This window comes from Hippocampus comes, unplaced genomic scaffold, assembly GCF_001891065.2.
Source record: "Hippocampus comes isolate QL1 unplaced genomic scaffold, H_comes_QL1_v1.1 scaffold174, whole genome shotgun sequence".
NCBI classification, from domain to species: Eukaryota; Metazoa; Chordata; class Actinopteri; order Syngnathiformes; family Syngnathidae; genus Hippocampus; species Hippocampus comes.
In genome coordinates, this window is record NW_017805983.1 from 8,977,831 (window position 1) to 9,001,554 (window position 23,724).

Sequence of the window (23,724 nt, forward strand, 5' to 3'; positions counted from 1 at the left end):
GCATTGGATTATAAGTGTTTAATCAATCAACTGTGCATGCGTTTTGCTTTTTGAGGCCATCCTCTGATATTTATGTCAAATATGGTACAGCCTCAACAAGGGATGTATCTAGTAAAAAGAATGACAGAAGTAAATCAGTCATGTGAAGCAAGCAGTATCACATTCAAGACTCTTGCATGACCATACGCACCGGCACTTATCAAAAACGGGAGTTTTTTTTTTAATGTTGTTACCTTTGACTTGTGGTTACATAACAGGTGAGACTTCACCAGCTGCAGGCACAAGCCTTTGCCAGCATCTATTAAAAGCGGGGGTCAGTTATTGACCGATTCATCCACCATTAGCTCCACACTCTACACCTCCACATCATACAATAGCCTACAAAAAGAATGAAAAAACTTGAACATATTGATGCCCTGTGGGAAATCATTCACAGTCAACATAATTTTGCTAATTTCTTATCCCACTGGTATTTCAAAAAGATGTTATCGTCAGAAGACAGTTTTAAAAGATTATTTTGAAAGCAATTTCAGGGTTTAACGCAGATTAAGGACAAAAAGTAGTGAAAGGAAAGAAAAATGGAAAGACAAAAACAATACTCCCCCTCTCTAAGAAAACAAAAGACTCTCCGCAGTATCTCATATTCCAACTTCACCATGTCTTTGTGGAACCTCCTTGGTGACACTTTATTGTTCACATACACTTAAACTTACATGGGTGGATTTCATGCTATGCATTTTGTACAATTCAATGTTCATAAATGTTCCGCGCTTACAGACACCACTGCAGCAGTTCTCTCTAAAAGCGGCAGCGGATCACGCCTTGGCAAAATCCGTGTGATGTGCATTCAGTCATTATCATGATCATCAAATAGCTTTATACCTTGTCCACCTTATTAAAGCGAAGGCACACTCACACCAGGGGACACAACCTATGACTGAGGAAGGCTATGAAACCTTTCATTTAACGGCAGCAATATCCCACTTTGTCTATCCATATAAAAGAGTGATTAATATCTTCACCATTGTCTTCATCACTGTGCCCCTGTTGCAATTCGCATCGTAGTACTGTATGTCATCATTAAGTCTGCTCAGGGTTATGCTTGGAATACGTAAGGGAAATAGCAAATTTCACAGACGGACCCTATATGTGATCAATATTTCTACAGGTGAGTTGTTCAATGACCCGTGGAGGGATTTCTCATAAAATCAGATGCGTGAGTTTAACACACCCAGCATTCTCTTGTGGAATGGCACAGGGCGATTTATTGCTTTACTAGTATATTTGACACTCTGAGTTACATATCGTTCCCCTATTATGGTTTTTTTTTTTGTTTTTTTTTTTTTTTAAGAATCAGGATGCTTCACCTTTGTCTTCATTTCTAAGGGATGTCCTCGAATACTCCAGCAAAAGTATCTTAAACTTCATGCTTGGTTTGTGCATCGTACACTGTCACCTGTGAGACATTAAATAGACTGGTGTGCCTTTCCAAATCATGTCGACTCAACTGAATTCACCACAGGTGAACTCAAATTAAGCTGTAAGAACCTCTCAGGTATTATTAGTGGAAACATGATGCACTTGAGCTTTATGACAAAGGTAATTTACGTGCATGTGATTGCAGGTTTTTATTTTTTCAATACATTTGCAATAATTGTTGTAATTTTTTTGCATTATCATGAAAGGGTTTATCCTATTTCAGAAGGAGTCTGTAGAAATAACAAAATGTGGAAAAAGTGAAGCCCTATGCATACTTTTGGATCTGCCGTATATTTTTACAATGAGTATTACATTGTTCTGTCTTTGCACATTTTCAGCAGATATCTTCAAACACAATATATTTCGGAACAAACCCATGATTGATTTGTCTTGAACAAGCTGATAACATCGTCTGGGTCCAAACCTTATAAGAATTCATGACTCCGTCACACAACTTCCACCAAAATCACGTGTTATCTGTCAGCAACACATACTGTGAAGTCATGTCCTCTACAGGACTGCCTCTGTTGCTTGTCAGACTTCAGTCTGTGCCACCTTGGTTTTCTACCTGGTTGCTTGAAAATTCAATGTTCCGCTCTATTCGTGCCTCCGAGTTGCTTTTGTGTGCATGTCTTTCCTCTGAACTGTGACAAATTGGTCTACAACAACACAGTATCACAGCTGGGAGCAGTTCTACAGGAACCCCTGCGAGCCTGAAATATTCATTTCATATCAAGAACGCAACCGCAAGTGTTATCCAAGCTGTTAAATTCTGGCCTGTTACAACAGGCATGGCGGACGAGCTCTGGAGGAGGGATCCACACTTTCATTGTGTCAATGATCATATTGATGATAGTCACTGATGAATAAATTACATGAATGGCTTCTTTTTGAGGCAGCTGCAGAAAGGCACATCAATTTGATCATTTCACGGATGTGTCATCAATGGTGTCTTTTCATCATCGATCCATGTTTAGAGCAAACAGCATCTCGGAAAAATAAATTACTCTCGATCAGGGCCCTGCGCACGGAGGACACCAGAGAGGAGACAAATCCCAAAATGCATCCTTTTAATCACATATCCTAAAGCAGCAAAATTGGTCCATGGGGCACACACCGCCTACAGAGAAAGAACCAAAAATATATTATTGCTCATCGTAGTTTGATAGAAGTTTTATTTGAAAAATCGGGCGCGTTTGCCTCTGCCTCTGTACACGTTAAACCACTTGTCACGGTCATGTGATACTGTCGAAAAAAAAGTATGCCCAGAAGCTAACAAGAATTAGTAAACAACATACTTTTTGGATAGCTTCACGCAGGGCACGCATAGACGAACAACCATCCACGCTCACACTCACACCCAGGGACAATTTAAAGTGTTCGAACCCTGCACCTCTGCACTGTGAGGCCGTCAAAAGACGAAACAATGTCAAAACGAATCAAAGAAACAAAAACTCACCAGAGCAGCAGCAATTGAAACAAGTGAATTGACAGAGACAAAAAAAAAAAAAAAAAAAACCTGGGAACTAAATACAAGCAGGTTGAAGAGACAGACGAACACCTGGACATGAGACTAGTGGCTGGAGGGAACTGATTGGTTGACATAAAATAATATTTTGACATAAATTACCAAATTTGGTTCCTTGCCTTTTGGAAAAAAGAGCTTAAGCTGGCTGGGCGCCGAGAGGCACAGACGAAACATATTGATGTGAGTTAGAACATTTTTAAAAATAGAAACATACTGGAAGTTGAATTGGAATCACATTACACAGTGTCACGCCAACAAAAATGCAAGATAAGATCTAGCTTTTATTTACTGTGCAAAATCATAAATAATACTGCTAAAAATCTGCTTCTCGGTTTCATCCATATTAGAATGCTTTCTGGGGACAAAAATTCATTGTGCTGTAGTTCTACTGTAACTGCATAATTTTACTTTGTATGACTAGGAAACACCTCAGTGCCAATAGGAGGTAGGCTGGGAGGGATGAGTGACACGGCTGCAAGCCTGCACACCTCAGAGGAACAGGAGTTGGAGGCATTCGACCCCCATTGTATAGATTTGTGAAAGAGTGATTATGAAGCTCCACTCTCGCTGTCGGTAGCTGCTCTGCTCCTGAGAGCCACGATGATCCAGCGCTAATGACTTGCTCTATGGTTACTGGGGCTTGTGGGAATGCTGGAAAGCAATTGAAAAAAAGAAATTGAAAAAAAAAAAAAAAAAAAAAAAAAAAAAACCTGGGAACTAAATACAAGCAGGTTGAAGAGACAGACGAACACCTGGACATGAGACTAGTGGCTGGAGGGAACTGATTGGTTGACATAAAATAATATTTTGACATAAATTACCAAATTTGGTTCCTTGCCTTTTGGAAAAAAGAGCTTAAGCTGGCTGGGCGCCGAGAGGCACAGACGAAACATATTGATGTGAGTTAGAACATTTTTAAAAATAGAAACATACTGGAAGTTGAATTGGAATCACATTACACAGTGTCACGCCAACAAAAATGCAAGATAAGATCTAGCTTTTATTTACTGTGCAAAATCATAAATAATACTGCTAAAAATCTGCTTCTCGGTTTCATCCATATTAGAATGCTTTCTGGAGACAAAAATTCATTGTGCTGTAGTTCTACTGTAACTGCATAATTTTACTTTGTATGACTAGGAAACACCTCAGTGCCAATAGGAGGTAGGCTGGGAGGGATGAGTGACACGGCTGCAAGCCTGCACACCTCAGAGGAACAGGAGTTGGAGGCATTCGACCCCCATTGTATAGATTTGTGAAAGAGTGATTATGAAGCTCCACTCTCGCTGTCGGTAGCTGCTCTGCTCCTGAGAGCCACGATGATCCAGCGCTAATGACTTGCTCTATGGTTACTGGGGCTTGTGGGAATGCTGGAAAGCACGGAGGGAGGAGGTGGAGGAGGTGGAGGGGGTGGCAGCTGTGCTAAAACCTGATGGAGTCGTCAAAGATGGATCACTTGATTTTTACTCGCTTTTTTTTTCCTGCTGGATGTGTTTGAAGGTCCTCTCCTGAAACAGTTGAGCGGCAAAATGGGACTCTGGAAAGAGGCTTTTATGAGTAGTGTGTCAGCACTCGCTCTCCACTCAAGTGGCCACTAAAATGCTGCTGGGCTTGGCCTCATCTCAGTATCAACTTGGGTCAACAAATGAAAACAAATTGGCAACAAAAGAGCCACAAAGTGTCAAAGAGGTGCGAGAAACCTGTTAGAAATCCCAACAGGATATGATCACCATTGAGAGTGTTGCCTTGATTCGATTTAGCAGCCAACACGGCATAAGCCAAAATCACAAGTGAAAACAAAGGGACAGGCTAAAGTCATAAGTCGACGCGACTTTCCTGTCACTCCCCAGTCACATGGTGGAATAACGCAAGAAGCTGAGAGTCTTGAGCTGGCCTACTTCTTGAAAGCCACATGCAGGAAAAGTGCCAACGGTGGGCTGCTTGCTTGTCTTACCTTGCTCACGGCTCAGGCTGCGAATGTTGCTGGAACCGTCCATTGTTGCGTTCCCCCAGTAAGCCAGAGCTCCATGTGATGCGTAAAAAGGCTGGTAGAGCTGGCTTCACCCTAGCTACCATGTGGAGGGCTGCTGTCACTTGTACTATCTCGCCCCATGGGTGTCATTATCCAGGGTGTGATTGGAGATGTTTTGGGGAAAATTGACTTGTTCTCACATCTGTCTACGCTACCGCTCTCCCACAGTCTTTCTCCTCTTCTTGCATGTTCTCTTGATGCAAGCCCATCCTCCCTTTCTCTATGAGCTAATTTCGCAGCAAAGACAATAATAGTGTGGTCTCACACTTCTTCTTCCTCTACAGTACTGAGTCCATGGACAGCGTGTGTGTGCATGTATGTGGGGAGGGTTTGCCTGGAGAGCTTGAGGCGCGCGCTGAGCACAGTCAACCACTCACAGCTCTTGTAGTGAAGGGGAAGCGCTCGGTTCAACGGCGATCACCTGGGAGAGCGAGCGCTATTAGATGGACAAGGGAGGGGGTGTGGGGGGTGAGCAAGGAATAGAGGCAAAGGAGGAGGAGCAGGAGCAAGGCGGGGAGAGGAAATGGACCGAAATGCATCTGCTGAGATAAAAGGGAGGAGAGGGATGCGAGAGGCGCAAAGGAGCCAAGGTGGCCGTGATTTGCAAGTAGGGAAGAGCAGCAGTGTGTGGCATACATGTTTTATTCAGCACGGAGAGATGCTGAGAGATAGGAGCAGCCAAGCATGGATGGGCTTGTCCCGGCAGTTGAGTGTTGGGCGCGGGGGGGCAGCAGGAAGGACTGGCATGGTGATGGACTCTGCTTCTGTGAGGAAGCTCGTCATGCCGGAGCTTGAAGAATTAAATGTATATGCTACAGAGTTTCAAGCAGGGTGAAGGTGACACATAAGACTATCGTTTCCCGAACGCAGTCTAAATGAAACGATTTTCAAGATACGTCTGTCCAGATGAAAACACATTGGAGGCTGAGGCACTTTTAGCAAATCAGAAGCCTAAAAAAAGTAACAGCGGCAGCCTCCTTTGTCACGCATTCTGCTCACTCCTCCGTTTCTCAGTATTGTGGGAGACCAGGATGAACATTTACACATGCCAAAATGAATAAATTCAGCAGTGGTATTGGTATATATGAGGAGATCATGATTCCATCTTCTGTTGTTCATTCTCTTGCGATAATAACAAAACTGTCCCCATCAACACTGAGTTTGGATAATCACTATCCTTGCCTGGCGTCTTTCCCAAAAAGTCTGCTTCCAAGGACTTCAAATGGTTGTGTATACGAACAGCTCAAACACATATACAAAAATTGTGTATTTTCGAAATATTTCTGAGGTTTGTGTGGAACGGTGAACAAGACCCTGACATACACGAAATCTTCAACCCGAGTTTTCTCTTCTGACTGAGAATAAGGATTTCTGATTTGCAGGTGCTGTTTCTCTTCACATGAACTGTCCTTGTAATGCTTCGGGTTGATGAGGCCATCAGAACTTCAGCATATTGGCAAAGAGCAGAGATGAAACCGGATGCTCTCTGCACCTTGGCTACCTCTATAAATTCTGAACTGGCAAAGAAGAGGAACCCCCGCAAACAAGTTTCAAACTCCTGTTCCTGTCGAATGGCCTGTACTTACTCGTTGAGCACCCACCACAGGAACACCATCTTTTGCCTTTTCTGAGCGTTGAGTCCCAAGTGCTCACGGTAACACAGGTGTCAAACTGACATATCGGGCCTGCCTCATAATTTTTCGTGTCCCGTGAAAGACTTGAAACAATGCATGTGTCTGGATACCGTTATTTTATTTGACTCAAAATTTTTAAATGTATAGTTTCACATTCATAACCAGTCCCAGGATGGCAATTATAACTAAGGTGAGATCAGTGGTGAAATTGTGTTTGACTCTCGCGTATTGAGCTTGTGTAATCATGCTTGCAGAATTCCACAAAATATGCCTGAATAAACTCACATAGTCATATCACAATAATCATTCCATATTCCAGGAACATTGATGAAAAGTGAGCCATATTAATGCATCAGTGAACTAATTCATCCATTAGTGGTCACTGATGCCTTTAACCTGAAACGATTATCATTATTAAATCTCTGACCCATGGTTCCGTTCTTAAATGCGGAGCAACTGAGCATTGCAAGCTCATTTATGAAGTCAGTCAATTATCTTTGTAGAGTTGGCAGGTTGGGAGAAAGCTATTTAAAGTCCTGCTATATCACCAGCGAACACAGCAAACACTATTTACAATATATTCAGCAACTTTGAACTAATGCATGAATAATACACCTTGCGAATTGTCTCACCTCATGTATGTTTCATGAGGCAGAAACACAGATTTTCAAATGCTCCAGCACCTCAGGAAATGCAGCAAAACCTGCACTCGCACCAAAAGTCACACTTCATTTAGATGACGGTGTCTTCTCTGTATGTTGGCGTGCAAAACCTCCTGCTGCTTGAATGAGCTCTGGGAACATTACATGTCCACTGAGTCACAATACCAGCAGGACCCGTTTCACACACATGGGGCCTCATGACATTTGTGACACAGCAAGAGGTTAGCTCAGATGAAGAGTGACACGAGCGGCTGTGTGCAGTGGTCAGTGGAGATGATCCCTTATCTGGTGGCTCTCTTCTAAACACATAATGGAGACCAGAGAGCAAAGCATGAACCTCCCACTCACAAACAAGCCAATGAGTAGACAATTCAGAATAAGACCATGGCAGAAAGTACAAGTTAGATCAAGGGAGGCAGTACTGAACAAAATGAGTGAATTTAGGGGGCAAAAACAAAAGACAAGTTGCACGAATTAGTTGCACAGACAGCTTGATGGTAGCAAACTGTTGTCTACTATCAGCATTGTGTTTTGCTTTAATCCTCAAAGACAACCCAACCAAAACTTTTCGAAATGCTGTGCCTGTCCGACAATTGCCTTCTACAAACAGAAAGGTTTGGTTTGGACTCAGTACCCTGAGAAGTGGCTACTACGCCACGAGGCAGTCCTGCAACCTTCTCTCTACAACGGTTTACAACATGCACTGGATTTATCTTCCTCACTCAGATGATTTTTTTTTTTTTAATTTCTATGAAAAAAGGAGATTACTATATTTTCCGCATGATAAGGCACTTCGGAGTATAAGGTGCACCTTCAATGAATGGCCTATTTTAAAACTGTTTTCTGTTTTCATGTATGTATGTATGTATGTATATATATATATATATATATAAAACAGCCCCCATTCACAGTCCATTTGAAGAATGAGAGAGAGAGAGAGAAAGAGAGACACACACACACACACACACACACACACACACACACACACACACACACTCAGGAAACTGGATTCCAATTGGAACCCAAACACAAAAACTGTGAGGCAGATATGGATGGCAACCACTCATTTACCATGCCACTGACATGCGTTAGACACCAGAAAACAAAATGTTTTCAAAGAAAAATTTTTTTATACTGTTGGCACTGACGAGCGAAAAATTGATGCCACCAATTGCAACTCGAAAAAAAGTCTCAGAAATCAGAAATGTTTTTCCCATTCTTTTGAAAAAGACTTTTTAAAAAGATTCTGCCAGGGAAAGCAAGCAGCATATTGACTGACTGACTCACATGCTTTGGTGAGGAGAACAATAACATCCCACGTAAACATGAGATGCAGAAATGTAACACTCACACTAGAACCTCTAATTAGATTTAGCACAAAGGCTGCTGAAAAAAATAAATATATAAACATTGCAAAAAGTTCTTAAATGACTGCATCGCTCCAACAAGAACTGCTGCTGACTAAAAACAAAAAAAAACAAGAACACACACACACTCACACAAGACTTTCTTTCAAAGAATTCTTGAAGTCTTCTCCAAACTGCCGCTTACATATAAGACGAAGCGGAGGAATATATTGAAGTTGGCCAGCTTTCTAATTAAATGTGTGTGTATTTTGTGTGTGCTTGTAAGTTCTGGGTATCCTGAGGTTAATAGGAAGGGAAAATGTGTAATGATACCACATACAGTCTGAAATTAGGGTCACACCATCTGACTGATGAAATACTGTAAAGCTAAGTGATTGCATCAGGAAGGCATACAAGCGCAACAAAGATACAGTCGGCACTGTGTGGTACAGTTTAGTGGGCACGCAAACACAACATCCTACGATTTGTAATCCATCCATTTGTTATGCTGCTTATACATATGTGTCATAGCGCCAAAATTAGCTGACTTGAGAGACTTAAAAAAGCCGTCTCAGAGAATCCCTTCTGGAATTAGTTGAAACATCATCCCACTTTCTTAGGATTAGTGTAGGCAAGTACAGTATATGACACCGATTAAACTGGATCAAGAGAAACTGATCCTTCACTTAAAGAGGAGAATCCAAAACTAATGTATGATATTTCCTGTGTTTAAATGTTATTTATGTATCTGTCTCAATATGTTTCTCTAAGATCACGTTCATTCACTGAATCGTTCGCGAACGGGAAGTTCGTTCGTGATTGCCAGTAGCATGGCAGTACGTTCAACAGACTTTGCAATTCAGTTTCAGATCACAGCCGACGTACAGTCGCGGCTGAGCTCTTGGCAAATCGTGAATTACTCAAGGCAATAGTTGTTCAGCGACTTAAATGCTATATGTAGTTCTCATTCAAAAATAAAAACCAGAATGGCAGCATGTTCACAACCTGAATCGTTCTCTAATGGGACAGGCGGCATGTTCGCGGAATGAATCGTTCTCGATTGGGAAGTTCCTTCCCCGACTCCTTCATGAATGGCAACAGCGTGGCAGTATGTTCAGTGAAGTCCTTCCTTCATTTGATGCTGGCTGCTGATTGGACGTTCGCGGTGATTGACAAAATGCACATGGCTGAGCTCAAATAAACTCAGAAAAGAACGAATCACTTCATGTGTTCATTCACGTTCACTGAAAAGATTCCTTCTTTATGAACGAAATGTTCCCAAATGACATAACACAACCATAAATGGGAGTGTCCCCTGTTTAAGATTACGTCATTTATGTTTACATACCTGTGATGACAGAACAGTTTTTTCACAGTTGATGTCACGGTTCATATCAACGTCGTATCATAATTACTGTGTGTGTAACCATGCACATGTTTCGTATGAAGTAAGCACAATGTAAAGCACTCGTGTATTATTTTTAAAAGTGTGTGCATGCATGTGTGTGTGTGTGTGTGTGTGTGTGTGTGTGTGTGTGTGTGTGTGTGTGTGTGTGTGTGTGTGTGTGTGTGTGTGTGAGTTTGTATGATTGGACAGCTACGTATGCACAGCGTACGTAAGTTATGCACTGTTTATGCATAATATGTTAATTATGAGGCTCCTGGTCTCTGACAGATTGACTGTTGTTAGCCTAAAAAACAAAGTAAGGAAGAGTAGACAAAGTAAAAGAGGAAGATTTTTGCAGTCCAAAGGATATGGTTCATGCACATATCATATTTATATACACTCAATCAAACAGAGTAAGGTCACTTACAGAGGTTGTGTGGTGACACTGTGTGTCCCAGAATTTCAACGTCATTGTAAGCTTAGGCTGAAAGCTGAATTGATTATTTCAGTTTCAAGAGATCCTCTTCTTTTTCATTTTAATATGCATGTGCACTGCATAACTTTAGCTTCCTAGCGTTGTTACTTCATTTTTTTTTTTTGTGTGTGTGCAGGGAGACAGGAAGGAGTTGAAACAAGAAATCCATTTGCATGTGATGTGCATGTGAAACCCTGAGAGTACTCACAGCTGTTGGTTGCAGATCATGATTATGCAATCGTGGAAAAAATAGGATTAAAAAACATCTTCACAAAGTGTGTGTGTGGAGGGGGTGCTGATGATTACTTCCCTGTGTTTATGACCAAAACTACTCATGTGAGTAAGGAGATGCAGTGATTTACATGCCGTTGCAGATGAAAATGACACTTTGAGAAACGGTTCCTCCAGTAAATTGCTGCACTTTCGTGGTCGTTGTAACATGTCCAACCACGATGCCTTGCAACTAAACACCATGTGATGCATGATTGGTAAAAATATCTTCATTTTGCCATCTGCTGAGCATGCATATCATTATTTGCTTCTCTCGAGCATCCAGTCTGATTTTACTCCAAATGACTGGCAGACAACAGTAAGTTACATATTGCAGTGGACCAGTCAAAGCAAAGACGCGTGCCCCTAAAAATGACTGATGTTGTCAGCTTGGCATGTATCTGAAGGCTTGATTAAGATTCTGTTAAATGGTGTCAAACAAAAATAACTGTCAGCACCATGGACAGTGGCATAAACCTCAAGCCTCAAGATATACCAGGGGTGTCAAAGCTCTCAACACAGCTGAATCAAAATGATGAGGATTGTTTTCATGTTTCCTCAGAGCTTGTCGATGAGCTGATCCTTTGAATCAGGTGTGTTGCGGCAGGGAGCGATGGAAAACAGGCAGGACAGCGGTCCGCAAGGACCGCAGCTACACATGCCTGAGATAAAGGATTATTGAGTCAATGCTTCTACATTCAACATTCACAGACTCTTGGTGCGGCGAAGAATGCGTACAAGTGCTGTGAGGGGAAACATTACAGCTGACAGGTCCTACAATAAAGCAAGCTGTCAATTACATCCTGTTGTTTCTGTGCTGGATTATCCATCAATTATTATTACGATGGAAAAGAAAAGAAAAGGGGCTTTTAACAAAGGCTTCCATGCACTTTTTGTACGGCATTAACATTCTGAGGAATGAAAATGTACTATGCTTGCAAAAATAAATGCACATGTTTGTATATTATACGGCGGCCCGCTAGTCCAGTGGTTAGCACGTCGACTTCGCAGTGCAGAGATACCGGGATCAATTCCAGCTCCAGCCTCCCTGTGTGGAGTTTGCATGTTCTCCCCGGGCCTGCGTGGGTTTTCTCCGGGTACTCCGGTTTCCGCCCACATTCCAAAAACATGCATGGCAGGCTGATTGAGCACTCCAAATTGTCCCTAGGTGTGAGTGTGGGCGTGGATGGTTGTTCGTCTCTGTGTGCCCTGCGATTGGCTGGCAACCGATTCAAGGCGTCCCCCGCCTACTGCCCGAGGACAGCTGGGATAGGCTCCGGCACACCCCGCAACCCTTGTGAGGATAAAGCGGTTCGGAAAATGAATGAATGAATGAATGAATGTATATGATACAAAGAATACTGTTCCACATGCCACAAAATTTCATTTATTATATAAATGAAATATCCCTCTAGAGTCCCTACCAAGATGTAGAGCATTACATCGGGGACATTACTCACATGGACACACAGTGTGTAGCAACAAATCTTTGTCATGCATATGATTTAATCTCAAAGGTAAGGAAGTGGAGGAAGAAATGAAAATGTTGTCTTTTTCGAGAGGCTTTATTTGAGTGCCCTATAAAGGCCTCAGATCACACATTGGTTCTGCCCGCTTGTGTTTGCCTGGCATTTGAGACTGTAGAGGAACTCGTGCAACTCTGTGTCTTAGTGCCTCAAATACAAGTCCCACCCTCCCACCCCCCAATGTTTAGGCCAACAGAGTTATATAAGATATTCTAATGCTGAAGCATTGTGTTACAGTGTTATGCAAATGTGTGGGTATATATTTAAATAAATTCCGTGAATAACGCACACTGGTATGAAATTAAGTTGCCCTGAGAGAAACATGTATAATTTTTAAAATAAGTTTTTAAAAAATACAAATTAAAAATATGTTGAATTGTCTCATTGTATGATTACTTGGACACAACAAATGGATGGATGACCAGTTTTGAAATTAGTCAACTATTTTTTTTGTTGTTTGTTCATTTCGTGTTTAAATGAGTATAAACAGGGTAACACAATTACTGCAAAATGTCCACATTGATGATGTTTTGCCTTCGCGGGCCACATAAAATGATGTGGCGGGCCGGATCCTTGAGTTTTACACCAGTGCTATAAAGGGTTTAGGAGCTTCTACTTCATGTATTAAGGAGAAGAGGCTCAAATTAGGGATGGTCCGATACCGGTCACTTCATTTTCGGCTGATTGGAATCGTGGGGGGGCGGGGTGGAGGGGTGATCGGGTTTAAAGTTTTTTTTTAAATTTACATTTCATTTTATTCTATTATTTTAATGGGTTAGAAAGCATCCAAATAATACAGATGAGTACTCAGGTGTTTTAAGATGGGCAATAGAACTAACTGTTTCAGGCCAAAAAAAATACAAGTTGTGTACAGTGCATCTAATCGCAGCGTACATATCGACAAACAATCATCACATTCACTTCTAAGGACAATTTAGACACATCAATGAACCAAACATGCATGTTTCCACACAAGGAGGCCAGAGCCCGAAACCAAAACCTCAACCTCAGACCTGTGAGATAGATGAGCAACACCACTCTTCCACCGTTCTTCCCTGTTAACACAAATACAACACCAACAAGTTCTGATGTTGTCTTCAGCTCAGTGTAGAGGCAGATAATGATCATCGATAATGTCACTTACCTAAATGCAAGGTTTCTTGTTTTTTAATGGGCTTGACAGTACTCTACACACTGTTCTACTACCTCTGTTTTTTGTAGCTCCTGGACACACAAGTTTTTTGTGTGCCTGAGTGTGCACGTGCATGTGTGTGTGTGTGTGTGTGTGTGTGTGTGTGTGTGTGTGTGTGTGTGTGTGTGTGTGTGTGCGCGCACGCTTCATATGTGTGTGTTGTGTGGCTACCGTTTTCAACACCGTTTCTTTCCTAGATAGATTTGTAAAAGCTCCCATCTGTTGTGTGGTAGGTTGGGGTTGTACATCCTCATACCAGGAGTGAAATGTGGACTCACCTCCCCCTTTAGACGTCACTACTACTCCACACCACCCACACATCATGACACAGCCATCATTTTGGATCAGTTGTCTTTATACCAAACCACACAAGGCAAAGTGTTCTTCCTCTGAGCTGCTATTAGTTTAAGGGTACTCGGGTGTTGTGGATTAAATTTGCTGCTGAGTTGTTTTCACATGTCTAACATGAACTACAAAACAGATAACTTCAAGGGCTCTATTTTTATATGGTGAAGCAAGTGCAGTGTAAATCTGCGCAGGGGCGGGCTGGGCTGGTTTTTGATATTTTTGCAGAAACGCAGCTTGGGTATTTTGCGCAATTTTGGGAGCAAACAGACAAATTGATTCGCTGCCAATTGAATTGGCTCCTCGAAGTCCCTTTAAAATCGTCTCTCGAGAGGCATAGTCATTAACCTAGCGTAGGAAACTGAAAACTGAAACCGATTTGTTGGAGTCAATGCAAGATGTTGAAATTGTACTGCGCAAAGTACGTTTATTAGCTGCTTGTTTGGTTTTTTTTTTTTGGAGGGGGGGTGAGGGGGGTTCAGGCTGATCATTTTGTGGCGTTTCTTCCACTTGACTCCGCTTATTTTTGACAATGCCGTTTAGGCAGTCCTTGTCTACACTCACAACCCTCTGAACCAGTAGACAAAAGAAAAAGTTTAAAGAATTTCAATAAAAGACTGTTACAAATCACAGAAGATAGTATCACAGACAGAAAAAGGGTTGAGCTTCCACAAAAAAAAAAAAAAAAAATCTCGCTTGACGACAGTATCTACGTTGAAGTCAGTGAGATGAACACAGTGGATTTACGACAGAATTGGCAGGATAATAAATAATATAGCAAGTGCAAAATGAATGAAAATGTCTGGCAAGTCAAAGCCATCCACTTTCCTTATCTTTGACGTCACCATCGGTTAAGCAGTCAAAGTCGAAATCTGTTCCCCATGGTTGACCAATACGTCTCACAGCTCATCATAGATGTCTTCCATTCACTTCTATTTTGATATATGGATGCCATCGCTTTATTTCCATCTCATGCAGCATGGAAATTCCTGCTGCTATACTGCAGCTGTAATTTTTTTTCCCCCTACTTTTCTTTAGCTTTCCTTATTTCATTTATTAGTTCTCTATTCTACATGTTTCCCTCACGGGAGTGCTCTTATAAAGTACCGGTAAGTGCTTTTCTATTCATTAAGTACTGCTTGAAATTCTGTTATTATATACGGCTTTTCATTTGGGAATATGACCATTGCAGTAGTGGGGAGAGCTGAATTAACACACGGGGCTCAATTTTGGTAGCCAGGTTCCCATGCGCTTGGCGTAAAAACGGGTGCATCTTTATTTTCCTGCTAGTGTATGTCTAATTTATCAACTTTGAGAATTTGACACATTGCCCTGGATTCCTGATAAATCGCCAGTCAATCATAAGTTTGCCAAAATTAGTCACAGTGAAATGAAAAAGACACCATTGGAGGCTCCCCATGGTCATTAATGTTGCAAAAAAATGCACTCATTATTTATATTCCTTTTAGTAATTGAATCACGCTAAATACAAGAGTTTTGTGATAACCAACTAGCCATGTATTTAGTTTGGCAGTGACAAGTCACAACACCCTCAAAATTACTTGTTTTAATAAAACGCTGAAGACCCGAAATAATAAATGGTACGTTTTTCAGCTGTTGATTGACAAAAAAATGAAAGTTGGTTGAAGCGAGTCTCATTTTTATCTTTAGTTTTAGAGACTTAGCTGTAATGAGAGAATTGGTCAATCATTCAAAAAAACTGTTCTTGTTAATGTTACGTTGATCATAATAAATGGAGGTACGGTATACTGTATAGCAGTGGTTCTTAACCTTATTAGAGGTACCGAACCCAACCAGTTCATATGCACATTCATCGAACCCTTCATTACTGAAAAACAAAAATCTGATTCAAGAAGTGTTCCTCCAGTTTTGCCGGTGCAAGACTTGAGTTGCTCAACTTGGCATGACAAATCATGCAGATAGGATGCTGAGTCTCATCACATTCCGTAATGCATGTAAATCCATGTTGTACATATTCGTCTGACCATTTTCTTTTTTTTTTTTTTTTTTTGCTCGATGTAGTTAGCATGTTTTAAAAACAATTCTAATAAAAAAAAATAAAATAAAAATCACACCATGTGCTATCATGACAGTCACACGTTGACTACTGAGCGAACTAAATTTCCCGCAGCACTGATTGGACAAGCAATGTCATGTGATCATCTGCAGCCAGTGATGGTCAAGCGGGCGTGTCACAACTGATTGACCTGCTGAGTCGGGTGTGTCTTAACCACCACGGCAGAGGCTCTGTCGAACCCCTGAGACCGATTCACCGGATCCCTGGGGTTCGATCGAACCCAGGTTAAGAACCCCTGGTTCACTACAATATAATATTCTGTGCTACTGTACTGTTTGTAACACTGCCAGTCGGTGACTTATTCACACCCCATTTAACCCCATTTAACATAAATGTAATTGTAATGCTTCAACCCGGCCGTTTATCACATTGCTTTTTAACTCATGGAAAGAATGAGAGATGACAGTGGTCGCTGTCTCCGATGCATGGTTGATCAAGTGCTCCCTCTATTGCACTGTAATAAATGCTGCAGACATGGTCGGCGTCCTCCTGTGAATCCCAACTCCTCACCTTATATTACTGCAGACGACATGAGCGTACGTCTGGAAGTGGGTGTAAAATGGCATACACAGAAAGAAAGATTCAAGTGCCTCGCCGCTTGTGAAGTTTACCATTGAGGAGACTCACCCACAGTCACACTTGTTTCGGGAGGCGTCCAAGTGTGTCGTCTTGCAGCAGCTCATTAAATGAAAGCTGATATTTTCTCGTGTGTGACAGGAAAATTTTGAGAGGTGTACAGAAATTTCTCTGCACTCCGAGCCTGTTCTTGAGTCAGACTTCTTTTTCATCACAGTCTTCTTCTCTATAGTTGGATGGGATCCAAATAAAAATGCTGACGTGGTGCATATCGTACGCTACCATAAAGCAACGGGATGCAAAGAAAATACTCATCGTTGTCTTTAATTATATTGTTACGTATTGTTTTTAAAACAACCGAGATGCCCTGTCTGTAGTCAGAAGGATTTTGATGGGCCATGTACTTTTTTGCATACGTATGACCCAATATCTTCCCATAAAAGGCCTGTCATAGGCCTGTGTTTGCAAACAGGCGTCATTGGCCTTCTTGCTCGTCTTGCCTCCAACCAGCTTATGCAGATTTTATTTACATGTGGACATCAAAGAGAGAGAGTGCCCTTTTGAAATTAATTGACATCTCAGTGCAGATCAAATAACGGTCCCCTGTGGGATTACCGGTATTTTTTTTTTTAATGTTGAGAACAGAATGAAAGTTTCTTTGAAACAACAAATTTTCTTGAATGTGTAATTTTAGGGGATGTAGTATTGTCATTATGTAGCATTATTAGTATGAAATGCTACATGAACTGTGCTGGATTTACTGTTCTTAAAATACAGAAATAACAATGCCTTTTGTTTAGGACTTTACAAATATTTCAGTGAGCCTGAATTTATGGGATTAAAGGTGTCTTCTTACAGTACCAGTATGCTGTAAATTTTCAGTTTAGTCATTAATGCACACGCACACACACACACACACACACACACACACACACACACACACACACACACACACACACAAAGACACACACAAAGACACACACACACACATGCCTTGTTCTAACAACTGTAGTTAAAAATGAGCAATACAACATGGACAGTCTGACGTTGTGCTAATTTGTTTTCTTGGACTGATCTTAAAGAAGAAACTTAAATACCTAATGAGCATGTGAAGTCATTCAAATGAATATCATCAGTTTGACTTTACCCCAACCCGCCCCAGGCCCCAAACAATTACAGTTAGATTGCATGCATGAGACTTTCTCAGCATGTAGCCCAACTTTATTCATTGTCAGGTTTCTTATGTTGCAGCTTTATGTTACAACCATTTCTCTCACGTAATCAAAAGTCAGTAAGCCCTTAATATGAAGAAATGCAGAGCTTCTGCCATTTTATTTCTCTTGATCATTATGAAAATGTTTGTACACTTTGACTGCAACCCACGTGTTAACTCGAAGTGAATAGTTGCACTCTGGAAACTCGCAGGTAGCACAGTGGAGAGCGGTTGGCATGTCTGCCGCGCTGCTCTGAGGGTCAGGGCTCAAAACTCCGCCCTCGCTGAGTGCAATTTTCCCATTCACTTGCCTGGGTTTACTCCAGCTACTTCCGCTTTCTCCCCAATTACCAAAACAATCATGTTGGGCTCAGTGAGGACTCTAAATTGTCTTCTGGTTTGAATGTGTGAACGCGTATTTGTCCATATGGCTGGATGGATGGATGGGTGAAAATGCACACACTTGACTTTAAAAGGCGCAACGACTCATACAGTATATGCGAGCAAAACACAAGCCTCAAGGTTAATAGAACACCTTTAGAGCTACAGACAGAAGAGCGGCAAAGCATCGATCTGGATGAGGCAACAAAAGAATCTGCTGCTAGTAATGTTCCCAAGAGCAAAGTCACCTGTATGTTTGGAACAAGCAGGGTGCTTCCTGCAGTGGTTGTCTTACAATTATTCTCAGTTGCTTTGGTACATTTTTCACATCAGAATGAATTTCTCCAAACTACTTGTTCAATTTTCACATCGTTGAGTCACCTGTGCACATCAAAAAGCCAGTATCTCATTTCTTTGAACACGTTGCAAATGCTTTGGAATATCCATATGGACAATTCTCTGTTGTTTCCTACAACAATTGCTTATGTCATGTTGTAATATGTCAGTATGTATTATAATACATTTCTGTTTAATTGTCACATTTTCCACACATTTTCTCAATAGTTCAGCGGGATCAGAGGGTTTGACCACCTGCGCCAAAACTTAGACCTGCTTTTACCTCCTCTAAGGTCTGGTCTACTTTCTGTCACCAAATTGTCAGATGCATTAGAGGCATGTAATAGAAAGTGCCGTCGGTCGGCGCAGAATGCCCAGCATGGTGCAGTGCTTAGTGCCTCTAGACTACTAGACTTGCCCTGGCATGAAAATGATAATGCAACAGTTTTTACACCGAGGGCTCACGTGCCTGTCTCTGAAAAAACAGCCCTACATTTTCTTGTTTCGTTATCTCATTCATTTAAAAAAATGTTTTGATGAATGCTTTCCGAACGTAGCGTTAATGACTTTGGCCATGGGTGGGGGCTTGAGCAATAACCAAACAAACTCTTAACTTGAAAGCAGAGACACACATCAATCTTGAGCACATTTAGCTGAAAACTGGTCCTTCCATTCTAGATGAATTACCACAAAATATTCAAAATATTCAAAGCTATAATATATGCAAATGAAAAGTGCAATGATGATTAAAGGGATAAAACTGTCAAACTGCTTTGTGAAAGGGAAATGGCCACATGGACCGCAGATAATGGGTTTCTCATCATAGCTGATAATGCATCGGAAAGAGTTTGATTACCTTTGAACTGGTGATATGGTCAATTCCTGTCAAATGCAACAGAGCGATACAAGTAAATTGTTAGCCGAGTCATATTAACTTCCAACTCATTCTGATTTCAGCGTATTTGTGTTCGAACAACACGACCGATGCAAACACAACGGTGGGTCCTTCATTTAGTTCGCTCTCACACTGGGCCGGTTCTGTTGTAAACACACGATTAACGGCCCCCTTGCATGTCCCCCGCAGGCCCACAATCACAATGCTCAAACTCAATCAGACTTGATGACAGATGTTTGCATGCCCATTAACATCACTTCATAAAACAACACTAAGTGCTGCAACTCTCCTGACTTTGTGGATTATTTTGAAAAGTGTCCAAGTCCTGAACAAACTTTCTAGTGTACGTACACAGAACAGAACGGAATAAGCCATTTGACACAGGCTAAAAAAGACATTGTTACAACAGAAAAGCAATCTACCGCTCACCAATGTCCAAACTTATTGCTTTACTGTTGGTACCAGTGTGATAAATTCTGTCATGATGACTTCATGCGCGGAACATAAATCAATGCCTTATAAGATACGAGAAGGCAGCTCACTTGACTGCTGACAACCACTTCCCCTCCTTAGTTGTCTAATGCTCTTGTTCTTTATTGTTTTCTTATCATAGACAGCTCAGCAGTGAGACACCAATCGGGCCTTGAATAAACCATTTCTCAATGCTTGTAAACAATAAGCCCCTGTGACTACCGCTGACCTACACTGAAACGATTAAAAAAGGTTTAAGTACCGTATTTTCCGCACTATAAGGCACACCTAAAAGCATTCAATTTTCTCAAAAGCCGACAGTGTGGCTTATAAGCCGATGTGCCTTATATAGGGATCAATATTCTGATTTCTTGGATTTACTATTTTAAATGTTCTGTAAAACGCTTTGTTACAGCTGCACCGGTTGTTCAAGCGCTATATAAATAAAGCCGTATCAAATTGCATTCCCTTAAGTGTAGCTCCATCTAGTGGATACGTATTGCAACCACATCCACTATTGTAGCTTCTATTCTATGCACCTTATAATGTGGTGCGCCCAAGATATGAAAAGAGTTTTAAAATAGGCCATTCATTGAAGGTGTGCCTTATACTCCGAAGTGCCTTATAATGCGGAAAATACGGTAATCTCCTTTTTTCATAGAAATTTAAAAAAATCATCTGAGTGAGGAAGGTAAATCCAGTGCATGTTGTAAACCGTTGTAGAGAGAAGGTTGCAGGGCTGCCAAGTGGTGTAGGAGCCACTTTTCAGGGTACTGAGTCCAAACCTAACCTTTCTGTTTGTAGAAGATTTTAATGGTTACCCACCCGCAAAATCAAGGTGGTAAAGTTTCATTCAGATCCATAATTTTCGTCATAACAGATATTTTTCCTCCAACACAATCCTAAATAATCAAAGTCCAATCCTATACCCAGGTAAATAGTTGCTGGTGATGTTATCATAGAGATTTTCCATGTTAAATTCCCATATGTGACAGGAACGCATTTCTGGATCAGAGCCGATTGTTGAACCGTTTAATTCAAATTGGAATTGCAATGTAGAAAAATGCAATTTTCAAATCTTAAAATCAAAAGCTGGAAAAAAACAACAACAAAAACCCACCTCCAAAAAGAGCGTCTTGAGAGTCAAAATCAAATTACAGACAAGCACAGGCTGCATTTCACATTTTCTGACTTATTGGAGACGAACCCATTTCTATTTCACATTTTGCCATGAAGTATTTTTTTCGTTTTACTTACAGAATACTCATACTGCAAATGTATCCATGGAGGATAAAGGAGGACGTTTGGGCCAGATTGAAGTAATTTCTACATTTTGCACCTGACAAGTGAGACAGGATGACTTATCGGGTTGACTGAATTCAATCAGAACCTTAGCAAGACTTTTGCGGGCAAGAAAATGAGACATGGGTGATGTGTTGCCACAGACCCCCTTCATTCTGTGTATTTATTATCACTTGCTCATTTATTTTGGCGAGTCCACTTCCGGGGTCCTTCTGTTTGGCTTTTGCCTTTAATTTCCGGAGGGTGTTCCCAAACCTGCAGCTGATCAGCAAACATCCTGCTGTGCAAGAGGGTGCCAGATAATTCCTGCTTTATGAGTGGTATTTCGGCCGTTATAAGTGCAAATGATTCCCATTTTGAACCTTGGTGCATAACCTTTTGATCTTGATTGTCTTTTTACCAGTGCCACCCTCTCCAGTCTGGCTCTGCGTTTTTCCTCCACGGACGACTTGATTCCACGTGCCATTCCTTAATCTCATCCTCAGTTTTCCTACCCTAAACCGGAGCTTCACCTTCTCGTTTGCGAGCCAGCATTGTGTTCCCGAGCCGGATCATCAGACCCTCTCGCTCTCTAATTAAACACTCCCTTTAACCTCTGCCATTCGCTTTTGAATCCACTGCTGCCTTTACTTTTGTCATCCTTCACATGCTGTCCGATCAGTTCCGTCCTTTTTCCGTCTGAGCAATAAAACGTCCATTTTTTTTCATCTATCCCAAATGATTCAGTGAGCACAGCGTAAACTCTTGAGCACTTGTGTTGCTGCGCACTCATCTTATTCTTCGACAAAGGAATGAGGCGAGAGGGTCCCTTGCCTCATATTTCAATTGCCACAGCAGGGAACACACAAGCAATCAGTCGAACTGGCTGCCAACTGCACCAGCCACGTATCTTATCAAGTTTTTGATGTTGTTACTCAGACGAAAGTTTGAATCTCCGATGGCAAACTGGCTTGCGCCTGCTAATTTACCTTATTTGTCCTGGGCTTTGGACTGATTAAAGACATATCAGCAAGCTCAGAGGTAATTTGCTTCAATCTTCAGTCACGCGGTTCGTTGAACGGGAATACTGCAGAGCAGTGATGCAGGAATGAAGCGCGGAGTGTTTGCATCGGCGTGTGATATACCTTCGCGCTCTCGTCGCTTCTGCGAGACTGTTAAATCACACGTTTGGTCGAGGCTTCAACACATTAGAGCAGGCGCGTACGCTGCCCTTATTACACGCTAGACAGCATCATTTGACTTAATGGCTGCTCTGTCACACCTACAGGCACCCAGCGGAGGCATCCTTGCTGACAGTCCTTTATATTTATAACTTCTACCTTTACACTCGTTTCAATAAACTCATTAATACAGCAGTCACAAAGGGATCCCATTTAACGGCCCTCATATGGCAGAAGCGGCATTGCGGAATGATGAAACATCATTACAGAGAAAAAGAAGGTGCAAGGACATCGAGCCGGAGCTCTTTTGAAAAGAATGCCACTCATATTCATTTTCTAGATGTGAATATGTCGGGTCCAAAGCTCTAAATGTCAAACCATGCCTGTCTGATCCAGCGTGTGCTTTTGTCATTTTCATTTGACGTAGACAGTTATAGACGCTTGATTCATTCAAGGTGCCTGTTATTTGCAAGAGTCTGTATTTTCCTTTTTTTTTTCCATCATAATATTGAATGAAAAAGTGCATCCAATGATCAATTCCCAATCACTTTAAAAATATTACTCTGGACTATTGTCCTAATATTCACATTCCAAGATCAATTTGCAATCTTTCGGAGTAAGCGGCTAATGTGGATCAAGAATGCAAAAGAGATACATTGTGCTCATCCATGATCATGTGCTTCTACCTAAATGCAGGAGTAGCTCATGCTTCAACTTGAATTTCTGTGCAAACTACAGAATTAATGACACTATCGGACTCTCCATTCCTCTATTTATATCCATTAAATATACCCTATTTTTAACAATTCATTGTATGTCCAGCTCAATTAGTGGTACGAGCCGAACTCTCGCCTTGATTCGATTTTAGCCCCTGTTGTGGTTTTCAGAGAAACTGTGACATTGACAAATGTTTCTTTCTTGCGTTGCACTGTATAGATTCTGACTTGGAATATCAATCTTCCAAGCAAGATGTCAGCGCCACTGACTGTTCTTCTTTGGGTGTTAAACTAGCCCGTGCATCATCTTTACCACAAACGTCACTGCATCTCAAAAATGAACGTTTAAATTGCCATTGGTTATTTCATAAAAAGATTACCGTATTTTCACACCTATAAGGCGCCATTAAAAGTCTAAAATTTTCTCCAAAGTGGACAGCACGCCTTATAATGTGGAGCGTCTTGTGTATGCGCTGAGTACCAAAACCCGACAAAGAGCCGACACGCTGTTTATATAGAGAAAAGGCGGAAGTGAATTAGGACAGGCATGCGGCGAAGAAGTCGGCCAATCAGTGAAGGGTGGGCGTGTATATATAATATAAATATATGAGAGAGAGAGAGAGAGAGAGAGAGAGAGAGAGAGAGAGAGAGAGAGAGAGAGAGAGAGAAAAGGGTGGTGTGAGAGAGGAGAGGCGCGGCG

The 23,724-nt window shown here is 41.4% G+C and overlaps 1 protein-coding gene across 5 annotated transcripts in view; it reads right to left on the reverse strand.

The window, feature by feature from the left end:
- The window catches only part of plch2a (phospholipase C, eta 2a), a 127,007-nt gene that overhangs the window by 58,512 nt on the left and 44,771 nt on the right, over window positions 1–23,724 (reverse strand). Inside the window, exon 1 of one of the 5 annotated variants that reach the window (XM_019891119.1) lies at window positions 4,962–5,395. The exons of the other annotated variants lie outside the window; for them this stretch is intronic. Coding sequence (XP_019746678.1) covers window positions 4,962–5,004 — 43 coding nt within the window. The 5' untranslated portion in view covers window positions 5,005–5,395. Of the gene's footprint in view, window positions 1–4,961; window positions 5,396–23,724 lie in introns of those variants that run through there. 5 annotated transcript variants of the gene reach the window in all.